General features: G+C 43.6%; 1 protein-coding gene across 17 annotated transcripts in view; it reads right to left on the reverse strand.

Moving 5' to 3' along the window:
- Window positions 1-20,198, reverse strand: part of PCDH15 (protocadherin related 15) — a 617,117-nt gene that overhangs the window by 150,220 nt on the left and 446,699 nt on the right. For all 17 annotated transcript variants that reach the window (XM_072930869.1, XM_072930868.1, XM_072930871.1 and 14 more), the window contains 2 exons: window positions 14,812-14,920; window positions 10,017-10,129 (listed from right to left, as the gene is read on the reverse strand). In XM_072930869.1, the coding sequence (XP_072786970.1) occupies window positions 10,017-10,129; window positions 14,812-14,920 (222 nt within the window). The remainder of the gene's footprint in view (window positions 1-10,016; window positions 10,130-14,811; window positions 14,921-20,198) is intronic.

Consider the following 20,198-nt stretch of genomic DNA (forward strand, 5'->3'; position numbering starts at 1 on the left):
CACAAAAAAACCCAAACAAAAAACCCCACACCAAATTAATAATAAACTCCAAACAAACAAACAAACAAACAAACAAACAAACAAACAAAAATCAAAATAAATTCTCTGTCCCCTCCAATCCCAACAGGAAGATGAGCCAGTGGAGCTGAGGGGAGAGTGAAGCACAAGGACAAATATGACCTTCACACATCCTAAAAATACTGGGATGTCAGGATTTATTCCTGGTGAGGGGCTATGCACAAATGCATGTGGAAGAATGGCAGGGGGAGTTGCAAACTGAGCTCCAAGAAGATCTCAGATTTAAGCAAAGCAAAATTAGGTAGCAGAGGGTAGAAGCAGATGGGCTTTAATGTCCCTTCCAAGCCAGACCATCCTGGGATTCTGTGATCTATTATTGAAATGGATGTGATTAAAATCAGGAGCAGGGAGAGAGGGAAGGAAGGGTGACAAAGTGGCTCCTTTGAAAGGGGAAATCACTCAGTAAAACAGGGAGGGCAGGCTGAAAAGAGGGACAGCATTTAGGCTAAACTTTAGCATTGGGCAATAATTGCCAAGGTCAGCATGTACTGCACAAGGAAAAAAGCACTGAACTGGACTAAAACTTGGCTTAAGGACAAGGAGCACAGAATGTCTTTAGAACACAGAAGAAAGGTGACTGGTGTCACTGTGATGGGGAAATTAAATCAGCACAAAACATGTCTGGATGCTGGGCTTAAAAAAAATAAACCCTAAAACATCCATTTTAGGGCCATGTGTAAAGGGTGACCAGCAGGGCACCCTGCAGGGGTGCTGCAGGGCAGTGAGCAGTAATTACAGATTGTTTTCCAAATATTACAGCTCTTCTTCTTCCCTTAAATAAAACACCATATATGAAACCACTAGGCCAAGTTTTAGATGCTGAATGTTAAATTTTACATGGAAAAGAATTGTTTTTATCTTGCAGAAAGGAAATTTCTAACAATAAAAGTATTACAGGACTTCCCAATTATTGATTTTAATGATTTCATTGCTCTGTTGAAAAAATTTAGGGTCAATCTTGCTGATCTGAAGAAATATTTTAATGATTTAAAGGAAAAGTTTGGGTGTCCTGGACCATTTTTTTCCTTCACCATGACAAACCCTGTCCCTGCACTCAGATTTTTAATTCTACATCAAATCCCATCACTCTATTAGAACCAAGAGAGAAAAAATGTCTGTCTTAAAGAGAATTAATTGAAATCTGAGTTCACCTAAGGGTTGAACCTTTGAAAAACTAATTTAAGAAAACCACTTATTGTCCTTAGCACCTACAGGAGATGCACAGGGATGATTTGGAAAACTTCAGCACAGGAAAGAGGATGGTGCAACTCTGTAATGAAAATGAACTTTTTTCCATTCTTTTTGTAACCTGTTGCCCTGAGTACAAACCCCAAAATTTACAGCAGCAAAGAATAAGCACAAATCTTCTGAAATACAAGAAAATTTAGACATGGGAAGAGGGGAAATTTGGAGCTACCCAAACACAAGTGAATGGATGACGGAGCCAAGAGATTGGAACAGGCTGGGAAGAGTTGAAGGCTGAAATTCTTGCAAAAAAATCAACCAAATCTTGCAGATATGAAGTTTCTGAAGGAGTGAAAACTAAAAAAATTATAAAATGCAGGAGTTTTTAAGTCTTAAAACCATTGGAGCATTTCTCTAATCCTAGAACTTCCAGTCCAGTGAGCCTCAACTGATGGGCATCTCTTCATTGCCTGCTAGAATTGTGCTGTCTGAAATTCAGAATAAAACAGCTACAAAATCACAGAATCACCAAGGCTGGGAACGTCCTTCAAGGTCATTGAGTCCAACCCCAGCAGCATCTCTAAAACCTGTCCCCAAGGGCCATGTCCTGTTGTCTCCTGAACATTTCCAGAGAGGGTGACTCCAACACTCCCCTGAGCAATTTTTTTCTAAAGCCTGACCGCTCTTTAAGGGAAAAGGAATTTTTTTTTAACGTCTAATCTGAACACCCCTGGTGAACAGAGTAAGAAGAACAACTCCAAAATCATTCTTGAAGCTGCAGCCAAAACAGGAGCCTAGAGACGAGGAGACCCAGCTCAGATCTCCCTGGATTTCTCTTTTTATTACTAAACTTGTCTTCCATGAGCCAGCCCCACCTCCCCTTGAGCCCAGGCCAGCATTCAGCCCCACAGCACTGCCTGCCAGATTAGTCATAGCAGGAATCTCAGTTTGGCTGGGAAGGGACTTTGAAAACCATCTTGTTCCACCCCCTGCCATGTCAGGGACACCTTCCACTGTCCCAGCTGCTCCAAGCCCTGTCCAACCTGGCCTTGGGCACTGCCAGGGATCCAGGGGCAGCCACAGCTGCTCTGGGAATTCCATCCCAGCACCTCTCCACCCTCACAAGGAATGATTTCTTCCTGATATCCCATCTTGATTTTCCCTGTGTCAGTCTGAACCCATTCCCTGCCAGAGCTCGCCCCTAGGTTGAGGGTGGCTCACTGTGGTGGAAAAGTCTCTCCTCCAACCTCGGCTTCCAAAGAAAGGCTCAGCAGTCTCTGTTGTCCGGTCTCAAGGCAGTTTATTGCAAGTTATCGAAAGGATTTTCTTCTCTGGCTGCTGTGGTTTGCTCAGCAGCTCAGGCAGAGGCACACACACACCCTGACATCCTCTCTGACTCCCGACTGCTTCTTCTCTCCCTGCCCAGGGCTGCTGCTGTCTTTTATATGGTACATTACGTGTTAAATGTTTATAGTTTTCCCCCAGTGCCTATTATCTATATTAAATGGTGCCTTTCTACTCTAAACCAATCTGTGAGTGCCAACATCACCAGGAAAATGGAGGTAAGGAAGGAGAAAGAGGGAGGACAGGACAGGCCCAAGTCCCTCCATCTTAAAATTTCTGATCCCCATGTACAAAACTAAAACCACCCTGTACAGGACTTAAAATTTCTTCCCTTTACTTTGTGACTACTTCTACTCTAATATCTAAACTTTTGTGACTTCTTGTTCTTCCTGCAAGATTGGTAAATAGTTCATGGCTCAAATCCAAAATCACAGCTGTTTCCAGCCGCCTGCCAGGGTCTCAAATGCTTCTGACCTGGGCCCGGAACTTCCAAAAATGTCTGAGGGACATTTTGAGTTCCGACAATTCCCCCTTGTTCTGTCCCTCCAGTTCCTGTTGCAGGGTCCCTCTCCAGCTTCCCTGAGATCCTGGAAGGTGCATTGAGGTCTGCACCCAACCTTCTTTTCTCAAGAAGAGCCCATTTTGTCTGTTTTAACCCTGCCACCTCCTTGTCTCAGCTGAGAACTCCTCACCCTGGCACTGCAGGAGAGGCTGAACTGCTGCTTCGTCCTCACTCCCACTGCATTTTACACTCTGTCCTGTCCTTTTTGGGACACTGTGCTCAGGACACCTGGATCTGTTCAGAGCTGCAGTGCTTTGCTCCCCGTTCTTTTCTCTATTTTCAGTAAGGATTTCTAATGTTCAATTTCCTTTTTATATATATATATTTTTTGGGGATCACTGAGCCACCTTCACACTCTGTTCCCAGTTCCAATGCCAAGATCTCATTCCCAAGTCAGACCAGAACCCATCATTTCATATAAAAGCTTAGGGTGATCCTTTCCGACATGTTTCACTTTAATTTTAAGCCGTGCCTAATTTTATCAGCCATTTTATCACCAGCTCACTTGGTCTTGCAAAGTGCTTCTGTAATTCTGCAGTCAATCCCTGGAAGCTCCATCCCAGGAAGTGTTTGGAAGACATGGGGACATGGAGTATTGTTGGGCTTGGCTGGGTCAATAGTTGGAATTGATGATTTCAGAGGGTTTTTCAACCTAAATGATTCCTTTATTTTATCCTTGTCTTTATAACAAGAATATTTTACATATAGTGTGTGTGTATATATATATATATATATTATGATTCTGTAATACCTCAGGATCAGAATTAGCTATTACTTCAAAAATTCAACCATTGAGATAATTCTCAAGATTCCCCAGTCTGGAGCTCTCCTCCACAACCTCCCTGTGTTTTCAACCTGATTTTTTGTCCTTGCCAGTGGCTGGTAAACATCCTTCCAGTATCCTTGTATTTGGAACAGGAAACAGCCCTGTGCAATCACACCAAAAATGGCAGATAAATATCCATATTTCCTCCCTTCCAAGGTCTGTCCCCAGTTTGATTCTGAGGCTGTTTCTGAAGCCATGCATTTTTTTCCCTGTAATGCAGGAATTTTTTGACAGCTCTGAGACCAACAGACAGGAGGGGTCAACGAAGCTCCCACTGGGATCAGAGAAACCCAACAACATTGGGATCAGAGAAACAAAGAAGAGTGAGGAAAGTGGCACTTCCTGTTGTTTCTGCTAAGACCCATATCAGGAGAATCACGGACATATCAGGAGAAGAGTTGAACTGCTGCAGTAAGGTAGAAAAACTATAAAAGAAAGGCCTCATAAAATCAGGCCTGCTCTGTCAGATCAGTGGCTGGTCTGTCAAGCTGGCACTTCGCAAGCTCCCATATGAAAGGAGTCCTTGTGTGAACAGTCTGTTAACATAACAATCTATTCCTGGGTGAAAAAAAACAGCACCTGTATGAACATTAAATCCGTCCCATGAGAATCAGAGAAAAAAATACATTAAAAATTTAACAGTAGAGAGATTTGATGGACAAGTAAAATACCTTTTACTAACCAATAGACTAATTGGCAAGAAAGCTACTAACCAACTGGAGTCACACACCAGGTCAGTAAAACTGTATAAAATGAGTTATGTGAATAAAGAATGGGCTTTCTCCTGCATGAAGAAAATGGAGTCTGTGTGATTCATTCTGATATTGAACTACACTGGGACTGCTGGAGGCACCTCTCTGATCCAAAGCATTTCCATGAGAAAGGAATCTCAGGGAACCACAAAATATCCTGAGCTGGAAGAACCCACAAGAATCAGGGATCCAGCTCCCAGCCCTGCCCAGACCCCCCAGCAATCCCACCCTGGGCATCCCTGGAGTGGTGTCCAAACCTTCCTGGAGCTCTGGCAGCCTCAGGGCTGTGCCCATTCCCTGGGAAGCCTGGACAGTGCCAGCACCCTCTGGGGAAGAACCTTTCCTTAAATCCACCCTAAACCTCTCCTGGCACTCGAGCACTGCTTCAGCCATTACCTGTGTCTGTCCCTACTACCTCTTCTGCCCAGTTTGGCTGGAAATCCTACTCAGTTCCAGAATTCCAGAGTAGACATTACAACAGAAACATTTTCCATCACCTCTTGCACAATGGGATCCCAAACCAATTTCCCTCTAACACTGGAACTGCAAGCACTCTGCCCCACTCTGACCTTCTGTCACCCCCTAAACAACAGGGAAATGCAATCCCACTGTAGAGATGTTTTTGAATTGTCTTGTTACAGTGCTCTCAGGCTATGCTTTCCCCATTTCCAGGGACCCCTGTGATTTGGATCAGATAAGCCTGGTTCCTTCCTTCCTGCTCTGATGGGGTTGGCAGAGATCCAGAGAGCTCTCCCTGTCCAGAGCCTGGATGAGCCCATGACCCTTACTGTTTGTCCTCTTTCCCCCCGATCTCATGGAATAAAGAAGATGGACAACCACATTGGAGATAGAGCCTCTGTTGAATCTTTGCCCTTCTCCCGATGTTCCTCCCCTCAAGGCCTCATATCTCTGGGCTAGCCTGGTAATTTGGGGGCTGAGAGGGGTAGGAGCGTCATTGTCTGTCACTGGGTTCATGACAACCTGGATGAAAGCCCTCCTGGGACCACAGGGACACAGAAAATGCCATGCAAGAATATTCTTCAAAATCCTCTGTGTTGTCCTGGCATGGTGTTGAAGCACATTTCTATGGGGAAGGCATCCAAACCAGCCAAGGGACACAAACCAATTCTTTTTCACAGAATGCCAAACTGGTTTGGGCTGGAAAGGCCATAAAGCTCATCCAGTTCCACCACACCTTCCACTGTCCCAGATTGTGAGACTGTATTCACTGACCCATAAAGCTCTTACATTCAAGGAAAAATCTTATTAATAGAAGTCAGGTTACAAATGTTATTTGAAGCTGGGAATTGTCTATTACCTTTTCTCTCTTTCCCCCCTATTTTTTTTAAATAATTTCATTGAAATTTTTATTCAGATGCCCAAGTCACATAAATCCTCCCCAGTTTCCCAAACACAATCAAATACAACAGACAGTGGTTTATGAATTGACTGGCCAGGCTGGATGAAAATGCACTCTAGAGCTATCAGTTTAATTAACTAAATCAATTTATCTATAACTATCTAAACCACTCTAAAGTGATCACTTAAATTTCACCAGTACACAGGTACCCACATGAGATCACTAAAACACTCCTATTTTTCCACCTGATGTTCTAGTGACTAAAGTCTTTTTAGTCACTAATACAATGCTATTAGAAAAGGAAAAATCAATTATTGGAGGAGAAAGAAAATACTTTCCTTAATTTTGAATCTGACAAAGATGTATTTTATTTAAAGGGGAGAAAATCTGATGTAGTCTTGGGTATGTAACAGAGACCAGAATGGCACAACCAGAAATGGAAAAGGTCTGGGAGGGTGGGAGGTTCTGGCACAGATTCCCAGAGCAGCTGTGGCTGCCCCTGGATCCCTGGAAGTGCCCAAGGCCAGGTTGGACACTGGGTCTTGGAGCAGCCTGGGACAGTGGAAGGTGTCCCTGCCATGGCAGGGGTGGCACTAGATGGGCTTTAAGGTCCCTTTCAACCCAAACCAGTCTGGAATTCTCTGCCCTTCATTAGCATCAAAATACTTCCAGGCTGTTTTTTTGGTTTTTTGTTTGTTTGTTTGTTTGTTTGTTTGTTTGCTGTTGCAACTCCTACAGGTTTTATAGCAGCTCTGAAGAGACAAATGTCATGATTTTTCCTCAATTACTGGATATCAACCTACTGCAAATACTGAGGAGAAACTCCTGCAGCTCCTCAGGCTTGGCCTACTCCAAAGTGAGTCCCTGTGAACTGAGTCACCCCCAGCATGAGCAAGTTTATCAAAATCGGCTCTTTTTCAGGTATGGTAAATTCTCCAAAGTACAGGAGTTCCCTCCATGAGCACTTCCCTGCCTGTGCCAGCACACCCAGCCTCCTGTAGCCCATCCTCTATGCAAATGCATCATAATGGAAGTGCCAGCTCAGATTCTGTCAGATTGTTAAATAACCCCTGCTCAAATAGGAAAGGAGCAAAGTGCATCAATTTGATTAATTCTCCCATTTGCTTCCTGCTTAAAAAAAAATAAATAAATAAACAATGTCTGGTACTTTTTAGAGATGGCAACAAGAACAATCTCATGTCTACAGTGCAGTGGTCATGCCATTTTAATTTTAATTAAGCCTTTTTAGTTTAAAGATTTAATCCACTTTTTTTGGCAGCCTTGCTGTTGCCACATGGAAATGTCAATGGGAAGTCCCCAAAGATCCACTTTTTTTTGGAAGGATGTTGCAATAATGCCCATGTTTCTTGGCAGGGAATGGAAGTGCCAAGAGCTTCCATAGGAGGGCAAAATTGGTTTTCTCCTTACTTATCAACTAATATATTCCAGAGGTAGAGGAAGGCTGAAATCCAGCATTTCTTATTAGGATCTTCCACTTTTTTCATTGTCTCCCTATTTGAGAAGTCAACATTTATCAGCAATGCAGGTGAGGACCCCATTTCCTGTCCACTTCCATCCTGCATTCAAATATTCCTGTATTGACTTAACCACCTTTTCGATTTTACAGTTCTCCATATTATCTTAACAGAGGAAAAAAAAATTGATCTTCTCATATCAGAGGGAATATTTTAAAGATTAAACTGAGTGCACACTGCAAAAACCGCAGATTTTCTGTTTGAAGGCAAGCATCACACGTTGCACCCCTCCAGATAAAACAGAATTAGATCCTACAAGTGCAAGAAATAAGAAATGTGCAACACAAAAAGCTGAAGGTTTGATTTGGTACAAGCCTGAGCCATTATTCTAATGGTCCCTGAAGGATACAGCATTAAAACATTTACTGTTTTAGCACGTGGCACATAATCATTCTTACAGAGTGATGCTTTTCCTTGCTGTTTCCTTATTTTCCCTGACTGCACATTTACCACAGCAACAGGAACATCCTAAATCCTATAAACATAGCCATTAATGGCCTGAGTTGCTATTCAAGCACAGAAAACACCCTCCCATACCAGTTAATTGATTTTTTAATTGACGTATTGGGCAGCCCAAGTTTGGGAAGAAAGGGCTACAGGGCTTTAACCTGTAACTCCTTAGGATATTTAGAGTCATGGAATGGTTTGGGTTGGAAGGGACCTCAAGGCCCATCCAGTGCCACCCCTGCCATGGACAGGGACACCTTCCACTGTCCCAGGCTGCTCCAAGCCCCAGTGTCCAGCCTGGCCTTGGGCACTGTCAGGGATGGGCTGTGCTTTAGGGCTTTTCCCAGCACTGGGAGCTGAGTGGGCAGCAGAGGAGCTGTGGCAGCAGGTCAGGGAGGGATCCTGGCCCTGGGGCAGCCCTGGAGGCACCTCTGGGTGCTGTGTCCAGCTCTGGAGCCTCAGCACAGCAGGGCCAGGAGCTGCTGGAGCTGAGCAAGGGCCTGGAGCATCTGGGTGCCCAGGAAAGGCTGAGGGAGCTGGGGCTGCTCAGGCTGGAGAGGAGCCCCAGCTGAGAGGGGCCCTCAGGCCGGGCTGTCCCTGTGTGCAGGGAGGGGCAGAGCAGGGCCCAGGCTCTGCTCCGGGGCCCAGCAATGGCACCAGAGCCACGGGCAGGGCCTGAGCCCAGCAATTCCCCCTGCACAGGAGGCACAACTTCTTCCCTGGGCAGTGCCAGCCCTGAGCACATTGTGCACAGAGCCTGGGGGCTCTCCTCCCTGGGGCTGGGGCAGAGCTGTGTGCACACAATGCTGTGCCCTGGGCTCTGGGATGGCCCTGCTGGAGCAGGGAGGTGCCACCAGCTGCCCACTCAGCTCCTCCATCCCACTCTGGGATACTGTGAATATTCAGTATTCAGACATGAATTATTCACTGCTACCCCAACCTGACCTGTGCTAATGATGCCTCAGGTTTTAGCTTTTATATTTTTCACATTCTGTGCTGCTTTAGAGTGTGGGTCTGGATTTCATATTAGAGGATGGTGATCTCTCTTCACAGAGCAGGGAGACAAAACAATTCCTTCTCTTGCTGGGGACCAAGGACAACCAATTCACATCTCAGGCCCAAGATCACAAGCAACACGGACTGAAGAGAGAAAAATAAAAAAAGATGGGACTACATAACCTAAAGCTATAACTGAACAATTAACTCCAAAGTGCAAATGGAGCAGAACTGATCAAAGTGAGAGACCCCATGAGCGCTCGTGCATTTTGTGACCATTTTGGTTCATGGGTGCAGCCCTGGCTGGTCTCTTGTGCTGCCCAAGGTGGATCCATTGAGGAGATCCTTTAATAAATCCTTGCTTTATTCTTTAACTCTGTCTGGCTCTGTTCTAGGTCAGCCTTCTCAAGGCATCCCTGGGATTCTGAGAACATTCACCACTCACACAAAGCTCTGTTTTCCTATGATCTGCTGGAATGGGCTGTGAAACAGAAACCAGCTGCATTCTTAGGACAACAGGACTCATAAAAAGCGAGGGGAGAAGTGATGCTGAGCTTGTTCACACAATGCAACGTGAAATGTTACAACTCCGCCAGGGTTCATTCCCTTTCCACAAATGCTTCACACCCCCTTCTTCCCCTGATGGAGCCAAGTGACACCTGACAGGCTAAGAGTCACAAAGGGATCTAGAAAAGGGAAGATGAGACTATTATTGTATGAGGATGTAAAGAAAAATCCAGGAAAAAAAAAGGGAAAAAATACACCTGAAAAATTTCACTAACAACCAAACCAAGCTCAGCAGGTAAAAGAGGAAAAGGCTAAAAAGAAAGAGAAAACTGCAGACAAGACAAGCAGGCTCACTCTACATTTTCTCCAGAGCATTTTTTTTCCAAAGAATATAAAAACACCGAAAAAATGCATCCCAAATTACCTTAATAACCAAGTCAAATTTCTGGTGTAAATCCCTATTTATTGGCTTGAGGAGCGTCAGTTCAGCCGTTGTGAGATTCATATGGAAATACTGGGGATAATCCTCAGGAGTACCTGTAAAAAAGACATTGAGGTTTGAACAGCTCTGAAAGGTTTAGTTCAGCAATGTGTTTATTTTACTCATTAATCAAAGGAACAAAGCCTCATTCTGTTATTGGAAGGATAAAATATTGCATTATGTGGACATGGAGCTTAAGAATATTATAAATTTATGTGTTTAATATTATTATTTCTTTATTCTCCAAAACCACAAAGATTCCTCTCAACTGGGACTCCCTAAGTACTTGATAACAACAGGAGTATTATTAATAGGACATAAATAATATATATAAGTAATAACAAAATGGTAATGACAGGCTATTTTAGAAATCCTTCTGGGAAAAGTTTCTCCTCAGGGAGCAAGCACCAGATGAAATCTCAGTTTATTGTCAGTTGTAAATGGTGTTTTCCTGGCTGTGGATTTCCAGGATGTTCTCCAGGCTGGTGAAAACAGAAGCCTCAGAGCCTGAATGGATTTGGGAGCTCATGGAGATGGAGGAAGGGCTGTGCCTGGCAGCTGCAACCCAAAAACACACCTGTGCCTAAAGCTAAAAAGTTTCAGCACCACAGCCTGGCACAAGAGGAGGGAAAATCCCAGCTACAGCAATTCTGAACCCTGGGATTCTCAAAGAAATGGTGCAAAAGAGCCCAGAGAGCCCAAGTGCTCCACACAGAGTGAACTCCAGCACTCCCAGCTCAGCAATACTGTGAGAGCATCCCAAGGAGCCAAAATTCTGATTATAACCCTAAAATCTTGAGGGGGTTAGGTCTGAGAGCAGCCCTGTCAGCAGCTGAGGACAGAAGGCACTCCTGCCTCAAGGGATGAGAAACCCCCAAAAAAACACCCCTGAGCCCCTAAAGCTGCCCTGAGAGCAGCACAAACCTGGCCCTGCCAAACCCAGCCTCCAGCCAGGGCTGAGGCATGGATTGAACACAAGGGAAGATCACTTTTCCTGATAAATGCTCCTGGTTTTTGTTCCCCTTACAAGTGCAATGGTTAGAAAGTACTTTCAGAAAGCCAGGAGTTAAATTACTGTAAAAATTTCATTTGCAATCTTCCAGTGACAACTATCTGCTAGATAAATAAATTACACACATATAATATATATTATATATATAATTGAAATATATTATATTACCTGTATTTTATATTCATATATATCTCCATATAGATATACATATTTTTTTTCTTGACTTTTAGTCTACATCTATATCATCGACCCAAAAAGCAGCAAAAGAACCACCATGGTTTATTTTTTCTCTTATACCACCAGCACAAATGCAGAGCTTCACGCTCCAGGTCCTGTATCCCCTTGCCCTGCCTTTTAATTTCAAGTTCTAATTAATTAATCTAATTTTTGAAGAGCTCAAGGCACCCAGCAGGTCCCCTAAACTTTTGGCAGGTAACAGATTGCTGGATTTAGAGGCTACACATCACCAGGGCTGTTGCTGAAGCTAAAAACTGTCACAAAATTAGGGACAAAAAGCAAAAATTCAGCGAAAGGAAAAAACAAGAGATGTCCTAAAGGAGAACAAATATGCAGGGGAGGAGAGTAAAAGTCACAAAAGAGTGTAGAGAAGGGAAGATGGGGCTAATATTGTGTAAGGATGGCAGGAAAGGATCCAGGGGGAAGAAAGGAAGGAAAAAAAACAGCCTGAAAAACTCCACTAACAACCAAACCAACCTCACCAGGGAAGGGAGGAAAGGGCAGCAAGGTGGTTGGTAGAAAAACAAAAATGAGGGATAACACAGGTGGATGCCCAAATCCTGACTGAGCTCCCCAGATTCAGAGCTCGGATTGCTGGATCCCTAAACTCTGGGAGCCAGCTTTTCCAGGAACAGGATATCTGTTCTGCTACAAAATAAATTGAATTTTGACAGCTCACAGCAGCCCTCAGTCCACCTCTGCCTGTGCTAAAATCCAGGGATGAGCTGCTGGCTCCAGAAATTCCATGTGCTTGGAGAGGCTTAGGGATCAAAATGTGGGGAGCCAGCAAGGGGAGAAGGAAAAGACTTCTCAATTTGCTTTTCCCAGAGCCAGAGGATGGGTTTTGTGGGACCTGGGGCTTGAAATGGACACAGGACTGGAGAGGATCCCCCCTGTTTCCACAAGTTATTGTGCATTTTTGGCTCTTTCTATAAAATAACAACCAAAAGTGTCCAAAACCAGCAGCAGAAATCACAGAACCAATTCCAAGGGAAACAAAAGCTTAGGATTGAAAGGAAAATTCAGCTTTTCTTAAGGATTGGCCCCAGAGAAAATAAAGGCTCCAAATTACACCTAAAAAGAATATTTTACTAGTAATTTACTATTGAACATAATACATTTTACTATTAAATTATAATTTTTTCTGGTCAAAAAAATAAAGAAATTTACTGTTAAAATTAATAACAATGCTAATAAAAATAAAGGGAGGGACCTTGCTCCACACCTAGATAAGTCAAGGGAGTGTGGGTGTATTGCAAAGACCTAAAGAAATGAACATTTCCAAAAGCCAAGACTGGAAAAATTGATGTATTACCAAAAAAAAACCCCTCCAAATAACCCATTCCCAAATGTTAAATATATGAAATATCCACAGTTCCCAGAGCATGTGCCTTGCACAGGTGGGCAAAAGAAGAAGAATCAAGTAAAATGGAGTCAAATCCAATAAAATTTAAAATCATTCTAATAAGTAACTCATTCCACAGGTTCAAACCTCTCAGTGTTCAGAAAAGGATATTCCCAAAAATATCAAGGAGAGGGAGGTTTAGATCTTAAGAAAAGTGGGGAGAAAATCCACATAATAAGAAATATCTGCAAGGGTCAGTGAAAATGCTTAATATTTTCTGAGGCTAAAACAGAAATAGCAAATCCTGGAAGAGATGAAGGCAGACTTAGAATCCAAAAAGAAATCCTTAGGAAGAGCACAGGGGAGGGAAAATAAAGAGAGAAAACCAGACAAAGGAAAATAATAAAAAAAAGAGTGAACGGAGGGGGAAAAATGAGGCAAAAAAGAAGTTACAAAGAAGCAAACAGAAAAATAAAGCAAAAAAAAAAAAAAAAAAAAAGAATTTTTATATAAAGAAAATAGAAAGTAAAAAAAATAAATAAGGAAAAAGAAATATGGAAAAAGATGGAAAACTTAGGAAAGAAAAAAGGATTAAAAAAGAGGGAAAAAGATGAAAAAATGAAAATACAAGGGAAGGGGAAAGGGAAAAAAGAAAGGAAGGAGACAAAAAGGAAAATACAAGGGGAAAAGAAGGAAGAAAAGGAAAATAGGAAGGAGAAAAAATAAAGAAGGAAAAAAGCAGGCAAAAAGAAAATAGAAAGAATAGAAAAGAAAAAATAAAAGGAAGTAAAAAGGAAAATATTATGGGCAAATGAAGCTAAAATAAGGAAAATAGAAAGTAGAAAAATAGAAATAGGGAAAAATAACAAAAGAAGGAAAATAAGAAAAGGGGTAAAAAGAGAAGAAAAAAGAACAAAAAGTAATAAAAAAGATCAAAAAGGTTAGGGAGGAAGGGGAAAATAATGAAAAAAGAGTAGGAGGGAGGGGAAAAAGAAGGAAAACATAAGAGGGAAAGAAGGAGAAAGAAAAGTGAAATAAAATAGAAAGAAAAAACAAAGAAAGTGAAAAATAGAAGGAAAACCAATTAAAAATATGGAAAAAGAAAGCAAAAAGGAATAAAGAAATGGAGGGGGAAAGGAAAAAATGTAAAAAAGGAAAAAAAGACCAAAATAAAGAAGAAAAAGAAAAGAAGGGAAAAAAAAAAAAAAAGGAAGAGAAAAATGGTTCCCAAACCAACCCAGAGTGCTGCACCACACTTTTCTGAATTATTTCTTGGAGGTCAGAACAGCCAGTCCAATATTCCCAACAGCCCAGGTTAGTGACACACAATCTTTAATAATTTCACTCCTGAAGAACTTTGTAAATTATGCAAAAAACCTTAAGAAGTCGGCCCTGGGGTGGAGAACTTAGGAATAAAATCAATTTATGACATTTATTAATAACTCCATGTGCAAAGCAAAACCTCCACAATGTGCTCCTCCAAATCCTCTCTTCCACCTCTCCATGGAGCTCAACATAGGGAAACCAGGAAAATATGCGATTCCACAAAATTCCCCATTTCCAAATCCCACAGAAAGGTCCCTGTGTGGATTTTGGGACCAGCTGAGCAGGTGGAGTCCTGCAACTTCTGACTATGGTCACGCCCTACAAGCCCAGAAACAAATGCCAAACACAGGGGAGAAAAAGGGAAAAGAGGAGAGCAGCATAATCAACTAAACAAACTTTAAATTATAAAGGAAAGCTCACAGGCAGCAAAATTAGAGGTGGATGTGGCAAGATCCTTGGAGCTGCCCTGTGCCATGTGATTTTTGGGATAAAATCTGCTCTAACTGCCTTTTTTTAGCCTCTTTTTTTGTGTCTGTCAATGGAAAGTACATCCCAGCAGCGCTCTGCTTTCCCTCGCTGTGTTGTTCCAGTCACTAAACCAGACAACAATTCTGGATTTAATCTGAATAAACACTAATAAATAACCATGTGAAATCAACTTCCACCTGGCAAATTAACACCAACAGGCAGAAGAATAATTCCAAATATCCCACAGACCACAGGAGGAATTTTTACACAGGGTCCCACTCTCCCAGGCAATCTTTTCCTGGCTGCTCATGAACAGATTGGGAGGCGTAGGAAAAGCAGCAGACACCAACCAACGAGGATGGAGTAGAGGATGCCGGGTCGCTCGGAAGGAGGCTGGATGTTTCGGTCCTGATCTATGGCTTGGATGGGTGGAGAGACACTGATGGGATTCACATGGGCCTGAAATGAGAAATCACATCGGAAACAGAGCAATTAGAAAGCCAGCATGGAGATCTGGAGGTTTAGCACAGCATCATCTCACTGGGAAGGGCATTGGAGGAGAAAGAACCTTCAGAGGGAGAATATTTACAGCTCATGGCCCCTTTAAATCTAAACAAACCAAGCAACATAAACATTTCTATAGCAGCCTCCTTCCTGTGAGCTACAGCCTTAGAACAGATCCCAGAGGAAATTAATCACAAAATCCCAGAAAGGTTTGTGTTGGAAAGGACCTTAAAGCCCATCCAATCCCACCCCCTGCAAGGGCAGGGACACATTGCACTCTGCCAAGCTGCTCCATGCCCCAAACTCCAGCCTGGCCTTGGGCACTGCCAGGGACCCAGGGGTGTCGGAATCTGTGGTATTGATGATTCCGAGATTGTAGAAAGTCTCTGTCTTTCTGCCCCGCTGCCAAAGCAGAAGCCATAATTCGTCTGTGCTGGTTCCAAGGTTGTTTATTCTGTTTATCTCTAACATGTTCTGCTGCCCTGCCGCAGCTCTGTCCTGCAGGGCAGCGTGTGGGGCTCTGCCCTCAGTGGGATGGTACAAACTTTAAATACCACAAACTACCTGTGCTGGATTTACAATAACGTGCCAATATCTGTCACCTACGTTGGACAGTGTGTCCCCAGCCTAAACCAACAGAAAAATGCCAACACCACAGTGAAACATGGAGGGCATGAAGAAGGAGAAAAAGGACAAGACACACCAAATTTCCTCCATCTTGTCCCCTCTGAACCCCTAATCTAGAAACCTAAAATTTTACTTTTGCACCCGTGTCAAACTTAATTATTACTCTTATCAAACACTCAAAGCTTGTAATTCATCCTGTAAGGTTGAAAACTCCTCTCCATGGACAGAGATCACAGTCAGTGTCTCTGGGAGCTCTGTACAGGGGGGTTCCTGACCCCTGCCAGGGTCCCAGACCTTCCAGAGCAGCCAGAGGGAAGCCCTGGATTCCCACAGAGGGGCAGCCACAGCCGCTCTGGGCACCCTGTGCCAGGGCCTGCCCACCCTCCCAGGGAACAATTCCTTCCCAATATCCATCTAACCCTACTTTCTTCCAGTTTGAAGCCATTCCCCCTTGTCCTGGCACTCCATCCCTTGTAAATAGTCTCTCTCCATCTTTCTTGTAGCTCCTTCAGGTCCTGGAAGGTCACAGTCAGGTCACCCCAAAGCTGGTACCAGCTTTCATCTCTGTCAATCCAGCCTCCAGTGGCAACTCCAGAGCTGCCATTCCCAACTTCCACAGTTTCAGTGACCTTGGCTGCTGATCCAACCACAAATGTACCACACATGGATGTGTGCACACCAGGCTTTCCCCTCCCCTTGGAACACCTTTCTGCATGACAAAATCCCTTAATGAGCTCCGTGAAAAGCCAGACACCCTTTTTTTTCCCCCCCCACATACAACTCGTCCTGGCAGCCTTTCCTTTGGAAAGCTCTGTGTTCTGCAAGAGGGGACCTGAAATTTAGCGTGGGAATAGGGATGAGACGAGTCCACGCTCGGCCAGGTTTTGGCAAAGCTGTGAGAAATCATCCTGCTGAGAGCTGGAAGGGAACTGTGAGAGCTTTGGTGCTGCTGAGAGGAGACTGAGAGGAAAAAGAGATGAGCCAGGAGGAGGAGAAGGAGCCAGGGATGAAGGAAAGGCAGTTTATTGACCCCTCGTGTAGGCAGCCCCACGGTCATGTGCCACCACACCCCAAGGTGCGTCCCCCCAGGCATTTCCAACTGGTTTCTCAAGTCCAGAGGCTCTTCCAGCCTTTTCCACACTTAAATAATTTAAAGTACAGACGTATCAGAGATAGGCACATTAAAAAGTAAGGATGGATGATCTTGGCCTCCCAAATTGGGACTGGGAAGCTCCTCACTCCACTCCTGCTCATGGCTGTTGTCCCTGTGCCTGTCCCACTGCCCAGGTCCTTTGTCATCACCCAATTCCATTTGAGATTCTTTGAAAAATTAAACTCTTAAAAGCATAATGAGGGAGACAAGCTCAAAATAGGCAGAAAGAAAGAGAGAAGAAGATATATTTGACATCTGCTTGAATTTTTAAAAGGCTTTAGGATGGCATAGAAGCTGCATGGGAAGAGAGAGGATTATGTAGAAAACCGACCAAGACTAAAATGCTATTTTTAAATTCACAGATCAGTTGGAGCCCTCTCAGAAAACCCCACATTCGAGTTAGAAACACACCCACAATAAAACCAACCCTATCTGTTAGTCTGGGTTTAAATTCACCATTAATGTCCAGAGCAGCTGTGGCTGCCCCTGGATCCCTGGCAGTGCCCAAGGCCAGGCTGGACAGGGCTTGGAGCAGCCTGGGACAGAGGAAGGCGTCCCTGATGTGGCAGGGGGGCACTGGATGGGCTTTAAGGTCCCTTCCAATCCAAACCCATCTAAATTTTCCCCATGTCAGTCTGAACCCATTCCCCTTGCCCTGGCACTCCATTTCCTGCTGCAGGGTCCCTCTCCAGCTTCCCTGGATCCCTTCAGACCCTGGCTGGGGCTGCAGGGCCTCCCCACAACTTTCTCTTCTCCAGGATGAACAGCCCCAGCTACAATAATTCAAAGCTGTTTTGAATTGAATTGGCTGATGTGCCTTGAAGCAAAACTCAAGGTGCTTTCACATTGCTTTAACAATCCACAGACAATGCAGCACCTTTTTCATTCAAATTTAGAAATTAGAACAACGAAAACATAAAACAATAAAGCCATTACATTAGCAAATGGGTAGTAGCATGTTAATAAACTAATTAAAGCACAAAGAGGAAGTTTAAGAAAGTGTGCATATGCTTTTAATCAGAAATGATTGTTTTAAAAAATGAGGAGTCAAAGTAGGAGTCTTCCATAGGCATCCAACATCCTTGCAAGAGGCCAAAATATCCCCTACCAGGCTCCTTCTCAGGAGCTTCGTGAGGAGATGAAAGTTCATTAAAAAAAAGGGAAAACAGTTTAATGAAGGAGTGAAGTGTCTGAGGTGCCCATGGGTGCCAAGTGGAGGCAAAGCAAGAACACGGGGAGGGGCTTTGGCAGGGAAAGGATGGAAAAAGTGCCAGGAAAGGCAGCACAGAGCCCCAGAGGGGCAGGGAGATCACTCAGAATAAACAGCTGCCCTTCAAATCCCAACCTCTGCCACGGGGAACATGAAAGGCTGCCCAAGCTCTGGCAGGTGATTAAAAAACAAACAGCATCTTGCCCATCTGAGGGTGGAATATGCAGTCGTTTATTTTCCTCGTTAGGGAAAAGCTCCCTCAGATATTGGTGTGGTGATTAACTGACTTCCAGGTGTTCAGTACAGCAGAGCTGGGTAGGCCAAAAAGCAGGACTCAAACCCCACCTTGCAACTTTTAGCACAAATATCAATAAATTTTTTAAAATCCTCCTTCAAATAGAGCCATGATGGGGGAGCCTGCCAGGGAGTCTTCAGGGCCAGGAGATGATCAAGGCAGAAAAATACTTAAAAAAAGCTCAGAGAGAATAAAGTAGCAGCAAAAACCTCATTTTCCCCTCCTTTTGTGTTCGCCTCGGAAGCACAGCAGCACCTTCTCCATGTGGGATGTCCAGCAGGTCCTGCAAAAATCCATGGACTTAAGAAATGTTATGGATGGAACAAGGCAAATTTATGTCCCATTTATGCCAGAGGGTTTTAGGCTCCCACTGAGGATTGTGAATAAAAGAAACAGCTGATATTTTTAATTAATGTATTTAAATGGTGCTCAAAATTCAGGAGTGCAGTTGCATTCAAAAATCCAAACAGGATTTTTAGGTACCCACCTATGCATTGATTTCACCATCTCATGATCCCACAGAATAGTTATGAGGGAATTTACAACTGAGATACAGAATATGATTTTGGAGCTTTCAAGAACAAAGGAAAAAAACACCCCAAAATCAACATGACTTTTAAAATATGTTATATTTTTATTTTATTTTATATTTCAGTATTTTTTATATATATGTTTTTAAAATTATTTTAAGATGCCCAGGAATGCCAGGCTTCCAATAAAAGGATGTGGACAGTGTGGAATTGTTTATAAAGTCAGGGTACAAAAATAATTGTTGCACAGCTGACAACAAGGATTTAAAAAATCAGATTTTCTATCTTTTCCATCCACCTGACATGCAAAGCTGAATTTGCCAACCATAGATACTTATGGAAAACTTCCTCTGGGGATGATGGGAAGGAAGCAATAGGAAATGGCACATTTTGGGAGCTGGAGTAACACAATTTTCTGCCCAGAGCTGCCTTTTTCATTTGTGGGGTGTATTTTGGGGGATTTTGTGGTGCATTTTGGGTCTTTGCTTGTTACTATGAAAACCATTGTGTTCTAGGAAACTGAGAGCCAGCTGAAGCCAACATTCCTCAAGTAGGAAGGTTCTTTTCTGAGCAGAAAATGCATTCCTGAGAGGTGCTTTCTGTATGACTGAAGACACCAGACCATGAGCCAGCGCCAGGTTTCACTCTGGTGACTCTGCTGTGATGATTCACAGCCAGAGACATCCCTGGGGCTCATGGACCAGGGCCACCACAGAAGTGGAAAATACTGAAAAGGATAAAACTTCATGGAAGGCAACAGTTCCTAAAGTTTTCTTTGGATTCATCGAGGTGAGCTCAAGAAATCCACTGAGAGAAGGGACAAAAACCTACATTGTGAATTCATTATTGAGTCAAACACAGCAAGACATTTTCTACCCACGCGTCCCACTGAAAACTGAGTTGTTAAAGCACTAAGGTGGCCAGAAACCTAAACCAGAGGGACCTGGAGCTCCTGAAGTGGGGCCACCTGGAATTCCACCTGAGCCACCCTGGGATTCTGTATTAGCACATTCAGTTCCCACTGGACATCTCCCACCAATATTTGCTACCCTGAAAATTATTATTTTTGCAGGCAGCTGTGACTGTGACCAGTGGACTTCAGATGAAGTCTCAGGACCTTGCACCTGCATCATTCTCACAGCTCAGCTGAGGAATTTGCTGCTGAGCTCTCAACCCTCTGGAAAAGAAGGCTGAAGAGCTTTTCTCCAGGTGGAAAATATCACTAAAGCAACACACATTGCCCCTGGTACCATCCAAATCCCCTTCCCAGGGAGCCCTGCACTGTTAAACCAACAACCTTCTTGATGAATTGATGAATCATTATGGTCACACTGGTTCTCCTTGTGCTCTCCTGAGCTTGGAATAGGAGCTGTAAGTGGGAAATGAGCTGAGTTCTCTCCATGCTGTGCAGAACAGCC

This window comes from Taeniopygia guttata, chromosome 6, assembly GCF_048771995.1.
Source record: "Taeniopygia guttata chromosome 6, bTaeGut7.mat, whole genome shotgun sequence".
NCBI lineage: Eukaryota > Metazoa > Chordata > Aves > Passeriformes > Estrildidae > Taeniopygia > Taeniopygia guttata.